The sequence below is a fragment of the Erpetoichthys calabaricus genome, chromosome 5 (genome assembly GCF_900747795.2).
Source record: "Erpetoichthys calabaricus chromosome 5, fErpCal1.3, whole genome shotgun sequence".
Classification (NCBI taxonomy): domain Eukaryota; kingdom Metazoa; phylum Chordata; class Cladistia; order Polypteriformes; family Polypteridae; genus Erpetoichthys; species Erpetoichthys calabaricus.
This window is the reverse complement of record NC_041398.2, coordinates 228,175,063-228,192,187: the sequence shown is the minus strand read 5'-3', so window position 1 is coordinate 228,192,187 and position 17,125 is coordinate 228,175,063. Positions and strand designations below refer to the sequence as shown.

At 37.9% G+C, this 17,125-nt stretch overlaps 1 protein-coding gene across 1 annotated transcript; it reads left to right on the top strand.

Moving 5' to 3' along the window:
* Nucleotides 1-5,804: 5,804 nt before the first annotated feature.
* On the top strand, nt 5,805-16,699 carry LOC114652302 (granzyme A-like). Its single transcript, XM_028802621.2, has 5 exons — nt 5,805-5,900; nt 6,001-6,133; nt 10,173-10,314; nt 13,236-13,493; nt 16,462-16,699. The coding sequence occupies exons 1-5, from the start codon at nt 5,840-5,842 to the stop codon at nt 16,645-16,647; spliced, it is 780 nt and encodes a 259-aa protein (XP_028658454.2). The 5' UTR covers nt 5,805-5,839; the 3' UTR covers nt 16,648-16,699.
* The last annotated feature ends 426 nt before the right edge of the window (nt 16,700-17,125 follow it).

Sequence of the window (17,125 nt, the reverse complement as noted above, 5' to 3'; positions counted from 1 at the left end):
CAATGTATTGATCACCCATTTTAGTTTTAATTATACTGTGCTCTGTTTTTTCACAATTGCACATTCACAAATTAATTAAATGTATTTTTGCATTCGGGTGGTCTCTTTCTCCTAGACATAGGTTTCAGCTTTATCATACACTAGCAAAATACCCGCGCTTCGCAGCGGAGAAGTAGAGTGTTAAAGAGGTTATGAAAAAGAAAAGGAAACATTTTAAAAAGAACATAACATGATTGTCAATGTAATTGTGTTGTCATTGTTATGAGTTTTGCTGTCATATATATATATATATATATATATATATATATATATATATATATATATAGCAAAATACCCGCGCTTCGCAGCGGTGAAGTACTGCTTTAAAATTTTAAATAATAAACTGAGGGAAATTATACAAATAATTATTTGTTTAGGATCTCTTTGTATACCATGTTGTCAGTTTGCCCCTCCGGTTGTAATATGACCAAGTTGTGCGCTGAGCTTACTCTTGAGCATGCAACGTATACTTGGCCATGTGAAAAGGAAATCAAGAACAGCAAGACCGCGCCAGCTGCGGAGCTCAGCTTGGAGCGAAATGAAGTGAATGAAATGAGGTGAATGGGAGGGGAGATGATCACGTGACTCCAACAACCGCCTTAACTCTCCATCCCTTCACAAACACACAAAGACAGTCTCTCGGATCCCAACTCTCCTTTATATATATATATATATATATATATATATATATATAGATAGATAAATAGCAAAATACCCGCGCTTCGCAGCGGAGAAGTAGTGTGTTAAAGAGGTTATGAAAAAGAAAAGGAAACATTTTAAAAATAACGTAATATGATTGTCAATGTAATTGTGTTGTCATTGTTATGAGTGTTGGTGTCTTTTATATATATATATAATATACACACACACACATATAAACATATATATACATATACATATATACATATATATACATATCTACATATATATATATATTACATATACACATCCACATATATATATATATACACATACATACATACACACATACACATATATATATATACACATACATACACACACACATACATATATATATATATATATATATATATATATATATATATATGAATGGAAGAGAAGGTCTGTGATACGGTTTGCATATTTGCAGTTGGAGATCCACAAAGGGAGAAAAAACGAATCACGTATCATAAAATAGTTTTATTCCTGAGCTTTCAACCCCTGTCAGGGGTCTTCATCAGAGGATAATGCTTAGACTTACAAGAATCAAAGACAATATATAGCAACACATTCAGTGGGGGGTGGGTGGAGGTGACTAAGTCAGTATGATCAAAGGGGGGGGGGTGTATCGTTTAATTAAAGTGCATATGTCCTTCTTAAGTTGGCATATGCTGGGTTTATGTCCAAGTGTCTGTTGATGGCATTTTCATCTGATAGCCAAGACTCGGCCAACTCTCTGGCGCTTTTTGTACTGGGCTTAAATTTAACTTTTACGTTGTCCCAGTTGAATGTGTGTCCTGTCGATTTAGTATGTGCATATATCAAAGATAGTGCGTCCTTTCATACATATATACATCTGTGTGTATATATATATACACACACATATATATATATATATATATCTCTGTATGTGTATATATATATGTGTGTGTATATATATAATATATATCTGATTATGAATGGAAGAGAATAAATATATATATATATATATATATATATAGCAAAATACCCGCGCTTCGCAGCGGAGAAGTAGTGTGTTATAATATATGTGTATGTGTATATGTATATATATATGACAGCAACACTTATAACAATGACAACACAATTACATTGACAATCATGTTACGTTATTTTTAAAATGTTTCCTTTACTTTTTCATAACCTCTTTAACACACTACTTCTCCGCTGCGAAGCGCGGGTATTTTGCCAGTATATATATATATATATATATATATATATACATACATATACACACATACATGCAGTTTCAATAACATAGAAATCAATATAAACAACATTAACATCATTATCATATGAGAATATGAAGTAATATATAACAAGCACATTTCATATAAATATAAATTATTAAACAGTAAAATCTTCTTCTGTAATTTGCTACCGTGGCTATTCGTTTGTCTGTCCAGGATTTTAAATCACCTGTAGCTCGCAAACCGTTTCACCTATTGACTTGAAATCTGGTACACATAGAACGTCACGTCTACTATCCGCTTTATGGGTGATGATTGTATTACTCTTTTTATCCATCCATCCATCCATTTTCCAACCCGCTGAATCCGAACACAGGGTCACGGGGTCTGCTGGAGCCAATCCCAGCCAACACAGGGCACAAGGCAGGAAACAATCCTGGGTTTTTATGTTTATTTTATTTTATTGTAGAATCAACTCCTATCTGCGCACACCAGGGCGGCCGTGGGCGGATGCGTATGGTGTATTCACTCCATGTTATCGTGCATTGCGCTGTCACTGGTATTTTGATAAAAGAATTTGAACAACATATAAGAAGCGTATAAATTATTAAACAGTAAAACATTAACATTTAAGAAGTAAAGTTACATTAAGTACTACTGCAGTGCCTTCGGGTATACCTCATTTTTTGTTTGCTCATTACATGCTTAAATGTATACATTTTTTGGTGCACCTACCCGAGAACACGCGACATATAACCGAGCGTGGGAGAAGCATGGATTTTAAACACGCGTTGAGTTCATCTGCTGGTCTCCCTCGTGAAATAACTGGTAATGTTTGACTAAAATCTACAGCGAGTAAAACGACATTACCTCCTTTTTTTTTTTTTACGATCTCTGAGATCTTGCTTTTTTCGGTTCAAGGCTTCATAAGCTCTTTTATGTTCTATGGTGTACTTATCCCAAGCCATCATCTTTGAATGTTGCAAGACTTTCACCTTGTATGTAGATCGGGGTAATTACATTCATTGCATTCCTAGTCTGAATCACAATCTGATTGTATGGGTGGTTACCTGGCACTGTAGGGTTGCTACCCGTCCTTTAAAATACGGAATCGTCCCGTATTTGAGAATGAAATTGCGCGTCCCGTTTTGAATCAATACGGGACGGAATTTGTCCCGTATTTTTTTTATCATTTTTTTTAAAGAAGCGTCTCATGCAAATCATCCCACACGCATTTTATGAAGATGCCTCCTTTCCTACTTTTGATTGGGTAATACTTGATGCCATCGTTAGTTTGATTGGTCTTTTTAACTGTCCAGTGAGGAGGGCGGGTCTTTTAAGTAGAGTCTGCAAACTGTTGGCACTGGGATGTGGCACCCGCTGCAGTATGTGTCCCTTATTTTTTTGTATTAAAAGTGGTAACCCTACCTGGCAGGTAACACTTATGTTTGGTCATGAAGTCGTCTAAAATCAGCCACGTGCCCTCTTTTAATTGTGAGAAGCAGATATATATAGCCAAATTCTCGCGCTTCGTTGCGGCGAAGTACTGCTTTTAATTTTTTAAGAAGAAAGTAAAACCTTTTTAAACAGATCGAAAATATACCAATAACAATTTAAGGATCTGTTTTTTTGTGAACCTCGCTTTTCACAGCTGTCCCGCTACGGCATGTGTTTCGTTTATTTGACAGTATGTAGATCGAGGTAATTAAATTCATGACATTCGTTTTCTGAATCACAATCTGACTGTATGGATGGTTACCTGCCAGGTTACGCTTGTGGTTGGTCAGGAAGTCGCCTTACATCCGCCACGTGCCCTCTTTCTGTTCCCAGAAGCTGATCATAGAATGGTTTTAATAGTTTACTTTCAAATAATGCAAAGAGTATGCGACACGTGTTTCTCCTTAATTCTGGGTTCATCAGGCATACACACTCACTGCGTCCCCTCTCGAGAATCGAATATCGTCAGCGCCAGAGTTGAAGCCCCTAACGTTGCGGTCAGCAAGTGGGCTAACATCCGCCATGTGCCGTCTTTCAGTTGCGAGATGCAGATCATAGAATGGTTGAAACTGTTGCCCCTAACGTTGCGCTACGGCGTGTGGTTCGTTTATACCTCGTGTCTTCTCATTAAACTTTTATCTCGCAAATATGTTATTGCAATCCGCAGCGGGAGCGTTTCTATAAACTTAATTTAAACTTACGTTTTACACCGTGCTTTGTTTCCCTTATGAACATGCTTGTATGCTTCACTCGCTCCCTTCTCAATTGTTTAATGAATTTTTTGTTCTTCGCTGTTTGCGGCTCCTCCTTCATTTGTCCCTACTGCATTCACAGTCTTTTCACGTTATTGCAATCTGCAGCGGGAGCGTTTCTATAAACTGAATTTAAACTTACGTTTTACACCGCGCTCTGTTTCCCTTATGAACATGCTTGTATGCTTCACTCGCTCCCTTCTCAATTGTTTAATGAATTTTTTGTTCTTTGCTGTTTGCGGCTCCTCCTTCATTTATCCCTACTGCGTTCACAGTCTTTTCACGTGATTACGTGGGAGGCGTGATGACGTGACACTCAACTCCTCCTCCCACGGCCATCGAGCTGCCGTCCATTACAGTATATTGTGAAAAAAGAGGTTCCAGTTATGACCATTACGCGTTGAATTTCGAAATGAAACCTGCCTAACTTTTGTAAGTAAGCTGTAAGGAATCAGCCTGCCAAATTTCAGCCTTCCACCTACACGGGAAGTTGCAGAATTAGTGATGAGTCAGTCAGTCAGTCAGTCAGTCAGTGAGTCAGTGAGGGCTTTGCCTTTTATTAGTATAGATTTCCACTCAGAAAGTGGTGATATGGTGCTTGTTGTTTCATGTGAAACCACGAAGGGACACTACTAGGCCCCAAACTGCAGACAGAAAGTCACCAAACACAATTCCGGATTCAAATAAAAGGTTTTTATTTGTCACCAACAGCTTTCCTGTTTGGGCATCAGCCAAAATACACAAATATAATTGCAGATGCTCTCCTTCCACCTCTACTAGAGTTGTTAACCACTGCTTTCTGACTCTGACTCCTCAAAGTGAAGCTGCAGGATTCCTTTTGTAGTAGATCCAGGAATTTCTTAGTGTCACATCCAGGTAGTCTGGAGCACTTCTGGGTTGTGTGCAAACCAGGACAGTCCTCTCCTGGCAGGACCCTCTAGCGGTACTCAAAGACTCTGACAGGGCTGCAGTTTCGGACTCCAGTTCCAATGTCACCCTGATTAAGTTCAGTGCTGAGGAACACTGCCACATGTTGTATGAGGGAAGGAACTGCTCCCAGCATGCATCTTCACCCAGTCCATCCATTACGGTCTCCTATCTGAGCAAGAAATCAACCTCCATCCCTGACAGGAGGCCCATTCTTCCTCAATGGCACCTACACATGCCTGTTAATAAATTGTAAGTTTTGTGAATTCATCACTGCCTTGAACTGAATCTCTGCACATGGAGTGAACAAGAGAATAACAAAGTTGCAAGACATTATACTGATAAAACAAATATAGGTTCTAGGTCATGCTTGATGCGGCTTCACAAATAGTTACTGATCCTCACTTTTAGGAGAGCTCATTCTTGCAAGAACCATTTAGTTTCATTTTGGAAAATTGGCTTTTTTTTGAAGATATATGCCTTATTTTCATGCTGAAAGCAATTTTAGAGCAAAGTCAAAGATGGATTACTTCAGTAGTGAGTGCAACTAGCAAATAAGGAAGAAGTCATCTTGAGCTTAATTCTAATCTGTTTACCAATCAGTTGATATCTTTAATCATGTATTTTTAGAAAACAAAGAGAACGTCACCTCAAATACGCAACATATCTAATGCCACATCCTTGCAGTCACATTATAAATAAGTGATAAAGGCTATTGTGCATCAGATCTGAATCATGAAGCTTCATACACTAACCACCCTCTGCACGCTCCCTCTCCTCCTACTTATTCCTGGTGGTAAGTACTACTGAGTTAAGATTTGTAATAAAATATAATGTCTAAAAATGCAGACCTCCCAAATGAAGTACAATTTAATTTATTCTTGGCTTTTGCTTAGGGCTATGTGGGAAGATTGTCGGCGGTAAAGAAGTTGTTCCCCATTCGAGGCCTTTCATGGCCTATCTCAGTGTCGGCTGTGGTGGTGCTTTAATTGAAGAAAACTGGGTTCTGACAGCAGCGCACTGTAACAAGTTGGAGCCTACATTTATTCTCTTAAGTTGACTGATCTTGTCATTGCCTGAAACCCTAGCACATTAATTTTAAGTATTTGAAGGAAACCTTTGAAAGTATGGAGTTAAGCTGAAATTTGGAATTTTTTGAGAAATGTGCATTTTAAAGTTGATGGAAAAGTCATTGATATATAATGTGTAGTAAGCTTGAATTCAGAAAATTATAGTACAGTGAAGAAACATCTCTTGTATAATTTTACTTTTTGAACAGCACCTCTGAATCCACAAGCAGACTCTTACATATATCCTCAGAAAACTGTACACATTTTCATAAAAACACACCAACTCCAATAATCTGTACATTTACTGGACAACTTTATTATATTTTGAGTCCAGATGAGTTACAGCTTATTCTAGGAACATCAGATGCACACAAGACAGAAACCAAATCTGGGTGGAACACCAGTCTGTTGCAAGGCAACCCTGCCCATCTCATGTCAAGTCCGTTTTCATGCCACTAATCACTCTTGACACGTCTTTGGGCCAATAGGAAATGCAGTCATTAGACAGAAAAGAAACACTCAAGAATTAAACAAACGGCTAAGCACGGTGAAGTGGCAATGCAATGTAATGGAGGCATTTATTAAGAAAAAAAATGAAACAATACATGTTTAGTGCAAGTGTGATAGCAAATACTCAGCATGGGCTCAGATGAGGAAGGCCGTGTTTCACTAATAGGTGGGAATTCTATGAGAAAGCAACAAGAAAATACAATCAGAGCGGTGCTTATGATTATATTTGTCGTGATTTTCAGAAGGTATTTGATAAACTATCGCATGAAAGTGATTAAACTGAAAAGAAGTGGAAATTCAGGACACGGTCTGTAGATGGGAATAAAATTAATTCAAACACAGGAAGCTAAAGGTAAAGGTGATGGGAGTTTTTATAGAATTATATTAAATATGGTGTCCAGGTTCTGGGGTTCGTCAGGGGTGTGTTCTTGCTCCTACTCTGTTCAATGCTTGTATGGACTGGGTGTTGGGCAAGGTCGTGGGGTCCAGCAGCTGTGGGGCATCTGTTGGTGAAGAAAGATTCTCAGATCTTGACTTTGCTGACAATGCTGCGATCTTCACGGAGTCAATGGAGGCTCTGATCGGGGCACTTGAGAGACTGAGTGAGGAGTCTGAGTTTCTGGGCTTGCAAGTGTCCTGGATAAAAACCAAGCAGCAGCACTAGAGAAAATCCAGAGAAGAGCGAGTAGGCTGAATCCACGACTGAGCGATGAGATTACAGGAGAAGTAGTTGAACCTTTTCAGGTTAAGCAAAGTAGTACTAGGGTGTTGTACCGTGTTAGCCATTATGAATGTAGAGAAATGCCAAGCAAAATGACACCTTTTATTGACTAACTAAAAAGATTACAATATGCAACTTTTCAAGGAAACTCTTGCCTGAAGAAGGTGCCTGAGTTGCCTCGAAAGCTTGCATATTGTAATCTTTTTAGTTAGCCAATAAAAGGTGTCATTTTGCTTGGCTTTTCTCCAGGTTAAGCAAATGACGATAAAGAGGAAATATGAGTGTTTCAAATTAAATAAGGAATTAGTACACTTGATCCCAGTTGCTACTTTAAAATAAATTCTGCAACAAGTACATGGGGACAGGGTTGGACACTTTTTAAGGGAAAATTTTGTTCAAATGTAGATTTTGTTCACGAAAAGAACCATGAGCACATAAATTACCAAGCAGTGTTGTGGTGAGTAGAACATTTAAAGATAAATGTGAGGTGCCAGGGCTGGCAGGACATGAAAGATTTTTTATATTTCCTTTGTATATGCCTGTAGTGGGCTTCTAGTGTCACCCAATTCTCCTTCATACTCTCTGTTGGGTAGACCATAACAGAATGACACAAATCCCTTACTCTTATCACACTGTCAGGATTGACTGCTGTTGCTGTTAGGCATGTCCCCCTTCCTTTTACATCTGTAACACCAAGCAATTAAACAGAGTATCAGAACAGGCAGGAGATAAAGTCACACTTTTATTAAGCATTACTCAAATAGATTATGCCATAAACCAAAAGTGAAGTGATGTGTGAGCACCATACAACCTGGTGCTTCTAGATGTTAAAGGAATTAATACAGTGAATCCTACAGAAGAGCATTATTACAGTTAAATTACAATTGCAAACTTTATAAATTACATAATGCACACATAAAAAAAATAAATGTTAGCTAGACTGACTGACTTGATGTCATAAAACAATATATATCTGCTAGCATTCTGATTGAGATATGGCCAGTCAGCAGCAACAATGGAGAAAATAAACCACAGGGGGTTCCATGGTCAGTTATAACAGATAAAGTCAAAGACAAAGTCAGACACATTCATAGTTCTGAAGACCGAGGGTAACAGTCTGCAATATTTGCTATTAAGGTGTTTTGTATTTGTATTTCTGTGTCTATATCAGTGCATGTATTATTATAATTACATTTCCAAAGCTAAATTTTATTTTTGATGAATTTTTGAAAAAATCTTTTACCCTATTTTATTTTTCATTGTTCACACACTGTTTTTTTGATGATCACCATATATCTGATTGCAAGAATGCAAAAATATACAGTACATGTGCAGAAAGTGTGCCACTGGATTAGCAGTAACAAAGAGGCAAATGTTGCATCAAGTGGCCTTGTTGCTAATCTGAAGAAGGGGGATACTTATGAAAGCACCGTTTGAGCTTTCAGGGACTTATTTGACGCACCCAACCTGCCAGTATTAACTAAACCCCAGAGCTAGAGCAAAAAAGCAAAAGAAGAAGTTAGGCATAAAATAAATGTGGTCATATGTGACAGAAATAGTGAGCAAAATATAAGAAACATAAGAAATTTGACAAATGAGCAGAGACCATTCAGTCTTTCAAGCCCGTTCCTTTGGCTCAGCGTTTCTCAACCTTTAAGTATTTGCAACCCGAGTTTTCATAAGTTTTAATCGCGCCCCCCTAATGTTTTTTTGAAAGGAGCCCACTAATACCAATTTGTTCTTTTTTAATTAATGATATATCATAGATGCATACTTTATTATACCTACTTAACTTTTATCGACATTTATGTAACTCTTTATTTATTTTTCTAGTATCAGAATGTACTTTAAGTTACTTTGTTTGGGTTTTCAATAGATGTATTTTTCATATTTTCGATTCTTGTTTTCTTTTTTTCACATCTTCGCGCCCCCCCTTTTTGTTACTTCGCGCCCCCCTAGGGGGGCCCGCCCCACAGTTTGAGAACCACAGCTTTAGCTAATAAGTAAGCTGTCCCAACATCTCATCCACTTTCCTGTTAAAGGTTTCCACTTCAACTCCGTGTCTTGGTAGTTTGTTTCAGAGTCCTACAAATCTTTGCATAAAGAAGTGCTTCCTGGCTTCAGTTTTAATGTCCTCGGCTACGTGATTCACCCTTAAGCTGAAAGAACATTTCTAGATCCACTTTATCAATGCTTTTGAGGATTATAAATGCCTGAATCAGGTCCCCACGTAGTCTTCACTGTTTGAGACTAAACAGGTTTAATTTTTTGAGTCTGTCAGAATAGGACATGGGATGCACTTGGTACAGTACAGTCAAAAATGTTTATATTTATTATACAGTACCCTCCAATATTGAATATGAATGTAATTAATTTCATTTGACAGAAAAAGACAACTTGGCAAGCTCATAAGAAAAACACAATTTAATTATTTTTATTTACCTAATTCAAAGTAAGGATAGAGTTTTGTTATATTCATAGATTTACGTTTTATTCTGTATTTCTGGCAAATAAAGCGAAATTTACAAATTTTAAAAACACAGAGGTAGGGATAGAGTGAATTTCACTTTCTATAAATATTGTGCTCCTGTATGGGCTCCATCACACTTTTGCATTTCCAAGCAGTGAAGCGACAGTGTTTAAGGAACGATAATCTATGAGCTGGTTTTGCTGAACATGTATGGAGGTGGTCTGACAACCTTTAGATTTTGAAATAGGACTTTGCCTGGAAATAATATAAGACATTGTTTCTTCTTTTTGCAAACAGTGAAACAAATATAAAAGTGACTCTTGGAGCTCATTCAATTGATGAAACTGAACCAGAAAGGCAGATAATTGATGTAGAGAAAAGGGTGATTTACAAAGGCTTTGTAAGGGCAACCCACGTCCATGACATCATGCTGTTAAAGGTAAACTCTATTTTCTATTAAAGATTCACTTTAACAAAGATGAATGATGTCAAACGTGTTTAAAAATATAATATTTTGAGTACAAGCAATTGTGTTATTGATACTTTTATTTATATTTTTTTTGCTAAAACATGGACAAGCTATTATGTTGATATGATGTGTACGTTGTCTTCATCTTTTTTGCTTATTAATCAGCATTATGGAGTACTTTAATGAGATTAGATCTGCTGCATTAAGGCAACTGGATAATGGGAACTTGTGATCACCTCCCTGCAGAGTGGGGTCAACAAGATCTGCTTGTGTTTGTCAGTTTCTCTATTTTAGCAGCCCTCGGGTTGATTATGCATAGTAAATGACTGTAATATGTGTGTGAGTGTGTTTGTGACAGAGAGAGTACCCCACAATGCACTAAAATTCCAGCTAGGATGAGCACAGGCCTTAAGACAGTTGCATGTACGAGAAGGCACCAATTCATCCATAATTAAATGATGAACGTGTACCGGTAGGACAAGTAAAACTTCTTGGATTGAATTTGTTTTTCAGCAATTAAGAGCGATGAAAAAAAATATATACATTTACGGAGAAAATTATTAGGAACCACTATATGAATAGTGGGTAGGGCCTCCTTTTGCTCTCAAAACAATTTCAGTTTTTCATGGCATAGATTCCACAAGATGATGGAAACATTTCTTTGAATGCATCACACAGTTTCTAGATGTTTCAGCTGCACATCCATGCTGCAGATCTATTCTATCACATCCCAAAGATGTTGTACTGGATTCAGATCTGGTGACTGGGAAGGTCATCGTCATGTTCTTGAAGTCACCTTGAGGTGACTTCTGTTTCATGACATGGTACATTATCATGCTGGAAGTAGCCATTAGAAAATGTGTAAATCATGTCCATGAAGGGCTGCACATGGTCAGGAACAATTCTCAGATAGGCTGTGGTATGAAAGTGATGATAGACTAGCAATCCAAAGTGTGTGAAGAAAACATTCTGCACAGCATCACACCACTTCCACACTTTCACACAAAGCAGGGTGTGTGCATGGATTTATGCTGTTGGTGTCTTACCATCTGTGTGCCTCAGCAGAAATTAAGATTCATCAGATCATCAGGCCAGGCTATGTTTTTGCAGTCTTCAGATGTCCAACATTGGTGAGCATATGTCCACTCCAGCCTCGGATTTCTTTTCTTGGCTGACAGTAGTGGAGCCTGATGTGGTCTTAGGCTGTTGTTGCCCATCCACCTCAAGGCTTCATATGTTGTGCATTCTGAGATGCTTTTCCACTCACCACAGCTGTACAGATCGGTCATCCCAGTTACTGTAGCCTTTCTGTCAGATTGAACCAGTCTGGCAATTGCCATGCTCCTCAGACCTCCATCATCACCAATGTGTTTCTGTTTGCAGGACTGTCACTCACTAGATGTCTTTTGTTTTTTCACACCATTCTGAGTGAACTCTAGAGACTGGTGTGTGTTGAAATCCCAGGAGATCATCAGCTATAGAAATACTCAAACCAGCCAGTATCATGTCATGGTTGAAATCACCGAGATCACATTTGCTCCCCATTCTGGTATCTGATGTGAGCATTAACTGAAGCTTTGGACCTGTGCCTGTAGGATTTAATGCAGTGAGTGCTGCCACTGGATTGACTGAATTGAGAAATGCATTGATAGACAGGTGGACAGGTGCTTCTAATAATTTACTCAGATAGCAAATGAACCCCAAACTCACTCAGTATGTTCTCACTGCTCATCTGTTGACGCAAGCCTGGAGAGCAAAGACAAACAAGCCCCCTTTAAGAAAATTACCGTCTACCAGACAGAGCCATAACACTAAGGCTTGCTCATTGTCAGATGTAGGTTTCTGTGTTGTGGCCCAATATTCAGGTCTATACCAGATGTTATCATTTTTTCCACATTGATTTGGAAGGTTTGATTACTAACGTTTTCCAAAGCAAAGTAAAATAAAATTTAAACATGAAAATGATATTTTTAAGGTAAAACTCTAGAGGTCAGGAAAAAAATATTACCCCAAGGAATCTATTCTTTGATTTTGCTGACCACCATTCCAAGACTGAGTGGAGTGGTGGCATTTAGTCTAGGGATCTGCCTTGACAATTGGAAGGTTGTCAGTTCAAATCCCGTAAATGGCAGAAGTGATTCCACTCTGTTGGGCCCTTGAGCAAAGCCCTTAAACTGCCATTGTTCCTTCCTAGGTATGACGTCACCCTGCATCTAGCTCTGCAAGAAGGTCTCCAACTTGTAGGGAACACTTGAGGGTTGGTGGCAGGATTGGCACTCCAGCTACTGTAATAAACCTCACATTGTTCAGTGTGGTGCTGAGGTGTCTCCCATTGAATGACTGCATTTGGGTCTTAATTTGGGATCCTGAGGTGCTGTGTTGTGTGGTAGGTGTAGCAATGTGTTGTACTATCACTACATGCTCCAAAACCTCATTCCAAGACAACAGACTATGTACTGTAAATGCTTGAATGTGTTGTTCAATAATGGCGTACATAGTTTTCATCACTCACTATCAAACCTTATTCTCAGAATTTAACAAACTGGCACACTAGACTAGATTTTGACTGATAATGAAACATTCTATGATATGTTGATAAAAAAAAGGTAAAGTATGCGTGAACATGTGCTACAGTTCCTGAGAAACCCAAGGAAGTGATGAGACTGCTTGATTGCTGCAGTTATGGAGCTGGTCTGAGTTAGATTGTTGGTGATAAAGGCACACAAAGTCATGCAACTCTTGCTCATCTCTGCACCACACCCATTGATGCTGTGCAGGCATTAAAAAACCATTGAATTCTCTAAAAAATATTTAATTTAAGTCTTATTTTTCCACTGCACTCTGTTAAATTTAACGTGATATTTTTTTCGTCTTTCTCATTTCCGTTAAAGCTGAGCCACAAAGCTGAGCTCAATGATTTTGTATCAAAACTGCCACTGCCTTCTGGTAAAGTAAACCCTGCAGTTGGTACAGAATGCAGGATTGCAGGATGGGGAACCAAAGAATATAATGGAAAACGAAGCAGTAAACTTCAAGAAGTCAGAGTTACAGTCAAAGACACGGAAAAGTGCAATACAAATTACAATGGAAAAATAACAAAGAATATGATGTGTGCTGGAGATGACAATGGAGGACATGATTCCTGTCAGGTAAGCTTTCTCTCCACTATGGCTGGTGGTTAATAAGAAGATGAGAGTGGTTTATTAAAATTTATTTGAAAAAGAGGTTGTTTTACTTTGTGATTTATTAAAGACTAACATACAAGGGCTGCTTCAGCAATGAGTTATTTGAACAACTTGTCCTAAATAGTGTCTTGCCAAATTCATGGATGCTTCAATGGTCATCGTTTTAAAGGAATATTATGCATCTTCATTTTAAAATCCAAATTTGGGCATCAACTAAACAAGCCCTTTTAAAGGAATTAGTGAAGTAGATAGAGACTGTTACTTTAAAATATAGTTAACTAGAACACAGAGACACAGTTGAAAACTTGTTAAGGGTGAATTTTGCACTAAACATTAGGAAATTTTTCTCCATGCAGGGAACCACAAACACATGGAATTAGGTAACAAGTACCTTAGTCAACTTAATGTTAATTTGGGGGAATTAAGTGGATAGGGCTGGCAAGCTTTGCTGGGCTGAATGGCCTGTTCTCAACTAAATCTTTCTAATCTTCTATAATGTTCTAAAGCTGCAGCTTTCAGTTTAAATGGGCCTCCTAAAACTGCAGAGTTTTTTTTTGTTGCTTACAGTTTTATTACAATTTTATCAGTGATAGTCTCCAGGACCCTCATTAATTGATTATAATATGCTTTGTTTCTGCATGATTCGCATGATCAGTTAAAGAAGTTTAATGTACAATGCCTCACACCTGTGTATATAACGTGACTTTTCACTTAAGCTGAGGTCACATTACACATCTTCTAGTTGAGCAGGATGCCAAATTTGTTGACAGCAGTTACTGATCTCATCACCCGAGTATGTCAATTTGCACAAGTAGAAATCACTAGGAATGTTAATTTTGTGACAGCATGAAAAACTTTCCAGCACAGTCTCACGTTTCCAAAGTAGTAAGAGCTCAGCCCTTTTTCTGAGATGCAAGTGTACTGCTTGATAAAGCCATTATCTGTGTGAGGGGTTGGCCTAGACCAGGGGTGTCCAACTCCGCTCCTGGTGGGCCACAGTGGCTGCAGGTTTTCATTCTAACCCTTTCCCTAAACAGTGAGTAGTTTTCACTGCTAATTAACTTCTTTGCCCTTCATTTTAATTGCCCTGTTTTTAAGGATTTAGTCCTCTAAATTGATTTGTTTCTTCATTAAATGGCAGCCAAACAGACATGAGATGTGAAACGAGCCAACAGATGACTAGCTACATTGGAACATCAAACTCCAGCCAATTTCACTCCAACCAGTTTCTTAATGAGAAGCCGATTCTTGCTGTTAAACCATTGTTGAATATCATGACTTGTTGCTGTTGATTTCTTATTTTTTCTAAGACCACCGTCAAAATGTTTGGTGACCTGAGCAGACCAACATGGCTGAGACCTTTTCAGATTAGATGGTCATGTGGCAGCTTGTTTTGTGTCTCATAATTGTTTGGCTGCTCATTAAGGGAAAAGAAACAACTAAGGGGTCTGAGTCACGTCAATTCAAACTAAGGCAAAAGAAGTTAATCGTTGGCAAAAACAGCTCACTAATTAAGAAGATGGTTAGAATGAAAGCCTGCTGGGAAAAGGATCTCTTACTCAATATTTCAGAAAAGGAGTGGAAAGTAGCAATGCACAGAGTTCACTCGAGTTTCATATGCGCAAAGCATAGAATTATTCAACTTAAAATTATATATCAAGCGCATCTCTCTCGTTTAAAATTGTCCAAAATGTTTCCAGGGCAAGATCCAACCTGCAAATGATGAAATCAAGCTCCGGCCTCACTGGGTCACATGTTTTGGGCCTGCACCAAATTAACATCATTTGGGACCAAAATCTTTAAATGCCTATCAGACAGCCTTGGTGTCACAATCCCTCCTAATTCATTAACAGCTGTGTTGGGTGGACTCCCAGAGGGGCTTAAAGTGGAGAAGGACAAACAAACTGGGATTTCCTTACCACACTATTGTCACATAGCCTTATCTTGTTCAATTGGAAGAATCCTAACTCAGCTATTCTAAGTCAGTGGCTAATTGATGTTATTTACTATTTGAAACTTGGAAAAAAATCAAATTCACACTTAGAGGATCTGTACAAAACTTTTTCAAAACCTGGCAGGATCTAATCAATAATATTTGACAATAAGCATTTAAATTGAGGAAGCAGGTTCTCTCCCCTCTTTTACTCCATTTATCTTTATTCATTTATTATTTTATCTATGCATTTGTCTTTACTAGCATAAAGTTTTACACTGCTGGCCTAGCTCTCTTTCTCAGGGATGGTGGTTGATTTGTTTCGAATTTGATTTGTTTTCTTTCCTTTTTTTTCTTTTTGTAAAACTCAGGTTATGTGTAGGGAGTGTTATTTGATTTTAATAAATTCAATAAAATTTAAAAAAAAAAAAAAAAAAAGAATGAAAGCCTGCAACCACTGCAGCCCACAAGGACACCCCTGGCCCAGACCTTTGTTTCTTCTTTTTTCCATTCTATTGAGGTACAAGAAGTTCGGGAATCAGACAGTCGAGCCTCTCCGCTGAGTCTGTGTTACTTATTCTGTCACTGCATTATATGCATTGTATTTTCAGGTGAGCGCTCATTCGTTGTCAGCTTTCATGCACACAGAACCCCAACAACTTTAGACAAAAACTCCCAGAGCAAGTTGCAGACTAGTGTATCACACTACACCACCTGCCATCATGAGCACGTGCTGCAACTGATCCCAACTCACTAAGATTATGTAAATGAAGTCTTGGACTATAAATTGCTGCAAAAGTTGTGTAATGTGACATGGCTCTTTCTGGTTTCTTTTGTTATATTAGTGTTAATCAATTACACTTCAAGGGGAAACATAAAGGTGACCAGTTCTACTAGTTCTTCTAATTGAACTTCTGATGTTCAAAGAATGCTTATTAATTATCCAAGTCATTTTGTTACACTTTTTCAAAGCTAACTTTGGATATTCTTTCTTTGTAGGGAGATTCTGGTGGTCCTTTGATCTGTAATGGAACTTTCACAGCTGTTGCCTCATTTGGTTATAGGTGTGGGCTACCTAAATATCCAGGGGTCTACACACTCCTCACAGATGACTATCTAAACTGGATCAAGCAAGAAATAAAACAATTTCAAAACAATACAATATCTTTAACCAAGGAATTTTGATGGAGCAAATCTTCGTAGTTTGAACTATCAGAAAACAGTTATTTACATTGTATAGAAACATGTTGTAGGGTTCATTCATATATGTTTAAACAGCCTAAGTACTCAGATTGACTGCTCAAGCAGAGATTTTACAAACAGTTAAAATCATTGACCACTGGAAAACCTACCAGTTAAGACCATTCAATCACAAGAATAACTATTATAGCAGCATTGAGCAGCTACAGCAACCAACCCTAGATAGACTCCAGTTTCTTGAAGGCAGACTTCACAATCTCCAGGCCATGTAAATGAATAATGCATTGAATGATTTAGCAAATAAACATCTTTGTAGAATATGGACTTCACCTTTTCCTGCAAATTTGAGTCTTGTTTTAAAAAGAAAGAAAAGATAAACTATTACAAGGTGGTTTGTCATATAAGGTTCTATGATGATACTATTTTCCCCTTAATAAAATGTCTTAAATTTCATACACTTACC